This window comes from Myotis davidii, unplaced genomic scaffold, assembly GCF_000327345.1.
Source record: "Myotis davidii unplaced genomic scaffold, ASM32734v1 scaffold448, whole genome shotgun sequence".
Lineage (NCBI taxonomy): Eukaryota > Metazoa > Chordata > Mammalia > Chiroptera > Vespertilionidae > Myotis > Myotis davidii.
Genome location: NW_006383009.1, coordinates 435,603 through 439,649, shown reverse-complemented (window position 1 = coordinate 439,649; position 4,047 = coordinate 435,603). Strand labels below are relative to the sequence as shown.

The 4,047-nt window shown below is 56.5% G+C and overlaps 1 protein-coding gene across 3 annotated transcripts; it reads left to right on the top strand.

Moving 5' to 3' along the window:
* The first annotated feature begins 6 nt into the window (after positions 1–6).
* LOC102753481 (chromosome unknown open reading frame, human C8orf58) lies at positions 7–3,566 on the top strand. Of its 3 annotated transcripts, XM_015557782.1 has the most exons (7): positions 7–494; positions 695–791; positions 1,142–1,306; positions 1,413–1,521; positions 1,648–1,760; positions 1,971–2,077; positions 2,658–3,566. In XM_015557782.1, the coding sequence occupies exons 1-7, from the start codon at positions 13–15 to the stop codon at positions 2,755–2,757; spliced, it is 1,173 nt and encodes a 390-aa protein (XP_015413268.1). In that variant the 5' UTR covers positions 7–12; the 3' UTR covers positions 2,758–3,566. The 3 variants fall into 3 exon arrangements, with proteins under 3 accessions (XP_015413268.1, XP_006778443.1, XP_015413267.1); XM_006778380.2 differs by lacking the exon at positions 695–791 and having other exon boundaries at positions 7–591; positions 1,142–1,282; XM_015557781.1 differs by lacking the exon at positions 695–791 and having other exon boundaries at positions 7–591.
* Positions 3,567–4,047: the final 481 nt, after the last annotated feature.

Here is a 4,047-nt window from a genome sequence, read left to right as displayed (position 1 = left end):
CCTCCCCGCGGAATGCGCTCAGCTGCCAGGAATGCAGGGGCGGTGGGGGCAGCCTGCCCGGCCCGAATCCCTTTCCTTGCAGGTGGGGCTGACGAGAAGCTGGCACGAGGGTGTGTAGTGCCTGGAGTCACCAGCTCCTACCGCCGGATCCCGGACGCCTGCGGAGAGTGCTCATCGGACTCCTGGGAGGGGGATGGCGAGCTGAAAGGTCTCCGGACGCAGGTGCCGCTTCCCAAACTGGCCTTCCTGGACTCGGGAGTGGAGATGGCCGTTGGGGACAGCTCCTGGGCCATCTCTCCACGCCTTTCTCAGGACTCCCTGGACTCTGAGCCCGTGGGGAGCCTTGAGCCCCTGGCCCTGCCCATGGAGCCTTCTGCCCACTGGGGCCGGCTCCTGGCCAGCCAGAAGCTAGAGCGGGTGCTGGAGCGGTCCAGCCAGCTCCCGACTTCACCTGCCAGCTTGTCACACCACCACCGCTCCCGGAAGCCTACAAGGAAGCCTGAGTATGAAATGCCCCCTGTTGGAGCAAGGGACCAGGGGGCCACCAACGCAGAAACTGACCTAGAGTCAGGCCTGGGAGAAGCAGAGGTGGTGAGTGGCCCCTCTCAGGCTGGGTGAAGAGTGGGATGGCGATGGCCCTTTCACTGGGGCGCGGGGGGGGGGGACACCACCACCGCTCCCGGAAGCCTACAAGGAAGCCTGAGTATGAAATGCCCCCTGTTGGAGCAAGGGACCAGGGGGCCACCAACGCAGAAACTGACCTAGAGTCAGGCCTGGGAGAAGCAGAGGTGGTGAGTGGCCCCTCTCAGGCTGGGTGAAGAGTGGGATGGCGATGGCCCTTTCACTGGGGGGGGGGGGGGGGGGTGCTGGGGCTCCCCATTTCTTCTCCCTGGAGCTCTCTTGGGGTGGGGCATTTCTGTCCCTAATCATGGGTTGTGTCTCAGCTCCTGGCCTCACCCCACTCCCAGCTGTGCGGAGGTGGGCAGGTATGAGGTTTGCCCGGCACCACGGCTGGCTGGGCATTGGGAGGCCATTGGTTGCATGATCCTCCTTTCCCTGCCTGTTCTGCTCCCATCTGATGGCTGCCAAGGGTGGGAGTCTGACTGAGTCCAAGTTTCCCCTCCCTTACTCTGCCCTACAGGGGAGGGGCATGGGGCCTGAAGCCGGGGCCTGCCCTCCCGGGCAGGGTCTTCACTACCTGGAACACCTGTGCCTGGTGCTGGAGCAGATGGCGAGGCTGCAGCAACTGCACCTGCAACTGCAACCCCAGAGGCCCCCTGGGGTGAGCGAGCCATGTGGCAGCCAGGCAAGTGGGTGGGCACGTGAGTGGGTGGACCCCTGGCACCAGGGCTTCCTTCAGAACAGCCTAGGTCTCTGCTCAGGCTCTGACTGCCCTTCTCTCCTGTGCGCAGGGCCCTGTAGAGAAGGAGTCGACTGTGGCCCCTCCACCTCCACCCTCTCATGCCCCGGGCAGTGAGGTGCGGGGGTCATGGAAGCTGCTCAGCCAGACTCCGGAGACAGGTAAGGGGCCATTGTGTCTCTCTCTGTGCTCTGCCTGCCCAGGGCCCCAGGCAGACCCCCTGAGCTCTGGGCTTGGTGGGTGTGCTCCTGTTCTTGGCCCTGGGTAACCCGATTCTCTCTCTGAAGGTGAAAAAAGAGCTTCACTCCCAAAGGTAGGGGTGCCCCGTGCCAACCCTTTCAGGCTGTCCAGAGTCCCAGCAGAGCCAGCTCACACCTTTCAGTCCTCCCAGAGTCACAAGGTAGGTGATGGATATGTGTGGGGCAGGTGACAGGTGGAGGTGCGGGTGGTTGGCTTGTGTGGATACCCTAAAGGCCAGAAACTCTGGGAAAATGAGAGGATTCCTGTTTGGAGCAGGTGACTTCTGCGGACTGTGGTGACAGCTGCCTCTGGTAGTATGGGGTATGTTGTGGGGTGGGGCTCTGTGGTGACCCCCTTATTCTCTGCTCAGCGGGAACTCTCCCACTGGAATAAGGTCAAGGTCCTTCTCAATCGGATTCGCTGGAAGAGCCCTCAACACCCTGAGCCTCCTGCCCCTCCTAATGGCCCTGCTTTCAGGTGGGTACTGTGGCCCAGCTCAGTTAGGGCAGAGGGTGGAGCCCGATGGACCAGGATGAGAGATTGTACTCCTAGTTCTCTTCGTCCCTCTGAAATCTGAGTGACATAAACAGTCTTGGGGAGGGTGCTGGAAGAAACAGGAAGTAGTTTAAACTCCCCATTGACAGATGAGGAGGTTGGGGGAGGGGGCGCAGGAAAAGGGGGGCGGGTGCTTTCCTGAGGCCACATGATGAATCAGTGGCAGAGCCAGTACTAGAATATGGGGGATCTCCTTAGGCCATCCCAGCAAGACCTTAACTCCCAAGGCTGAAACTTAGGCCACCTTCCCATGTTTGCTGGTGGGCAAGGTGTGTGTGTGTGTGTGTGTGTGTATGTGTGTGTGGCAGGGGGTACACAGACAAAGGACTCCACAGTGGATGATGGTAGGCAGTTACACTGAATAATTCCCCAGGAGGAAGAAGCATCATGTCAGTTACCCTCCCCAGGCTCCCCACCGCAGATACGCAATGCCGATCCACTCTGGGCTGTTGTTACCTTCGTTTCCTTCTCCTAGTCTAAGGCCTCCTTTCCTTTTTCACAGAGTTGAGTCAAGGGACCTTCCATGTCGTCCCCTCAGGAAGACCTTTATGCCATCGTTAGTGGTGAAGAAGCAACGAGCAAAAAACCTCTCTGTCTCCTGAGACCTCCTGGTGCAGGGACATGACGCTGGCTGGAGGGGTGTGCAGTGAAGTCTTCTTTGCCTTTTGCCCCGTTGCTGTTTTGGGGCACTGCCAGGAAAAGCTGCTGATGCTCGCCCTTCTCTCTGAGGCGAGAGCTGAGTCTTTCTCCTCTGAGCAGCTTGGCAGAGGAGCCCTGGTTCCCTGGGAGACCCCAAGGTGTGGCATTTCCTGGGCGCCTTTCTGACTGACAGAAATCCCTGCACTAATTTTTCAGGTCTCCATGGAGCACTTTTAGCATGGCGATCTGTTGGGGTCCAGTGTGTTGCAGATATGTATGTATGCAACACGGTATACATGTACAGTATCTCTGCTGTGAACTTATTGGATCCAATCATCTCTCCTGAATCACACACTCAAGGGATTGGTCTTTTGGGCGAGGGTAATTGCAGAAGGATGGGACTGACCTTCATTCCTCAACGGACAGTTACTGATTTTGCTCTGCATACCTGTATTGGAAGCCCCAGGACAGGGAAGGGTGTCTTTGCTTTAAGTCTTGCACATAGAGCAGAGCCCTTGAAGACTGCACCAGGAATGAGAGGGTTAGGGAAAACGGGGAATAGCAGAGTAACCTTTGTTAGCTGTTTTGCTTCCTACTGGCCTTTACATGTCAGAGCTGAAACTAGAGGCCCACACTAGCTTTTACACCTTCACAAAATCCCTTAACTTGTCTGAGCCATAACTTCCCACTTAATCTCCCAAATTGTATAATGATGCTTGACCTACCTACCTCACAGGTTTGTTTTGAGGATAAAATAAGATTAAATCTTAAAGAGCTTTGTGAATGTTACATGAATAGGGAAGGGGAGGGTATGGGTGTTGGAGGGTGGATAGACTGGAGGGATGTTGGGAAGATCAGGGGACAAAGCGGGGAGTGGGGCTGGAATTGGTAATGTGGACTAAAATGGCCACTGATTAGCAACAAGACCTTGAGCAAGTCATTTCATTGAAGCCTCAGGTTTCATATCTGAGAATGATGGCACTAATTCCTGACTTAATTATCCCCAGCATTGTTGTGAAGACTAAAGTCTATGAGAACTCTGTAAATTGTTGTGCCCAGATTTCAAGATTCCCAAGGGTCCACCAGGGAGCCAGCGAGTCCGATGCAAAAGCAAAGAGTCATTTATTTCAAACCTAGGTTTGGCTCCCCTGCCACACTCACCGATGCAACGGCAAGCCCCCGTGGCCGAGAGAGAGAGAACTCTGTGGAGAGAGGTTTTATAGGGGGTTGGGGTAAGGGGAGGAGAAAGGAAT

Bases quoted from the DNA above. Each gene is read 5' to 3' on its own strand.
- LOC102753481 (XM_015557782.1), top strand. From the start codon at position 13: ATGCGCTCAGCTGCCAGGAATGCAGGGGCGGTGGGGGCAGCCTGCCCG. The intron at 1,522-1,647 runs GTAAGGGGCCAT...CTCTCTCTGAAG, and splicing joins CAGCCAGACTCCGGAGACAG to GTGAAAAAAGAGCTTCACTC. The intron at 2,078-2,657 runs GTGGGTACTGTG...CCTTTTTCACAG, and splicing joins CCTAATGGCCCTGCTTTCAG to AGTTGAGTCAAGGGACCTTC.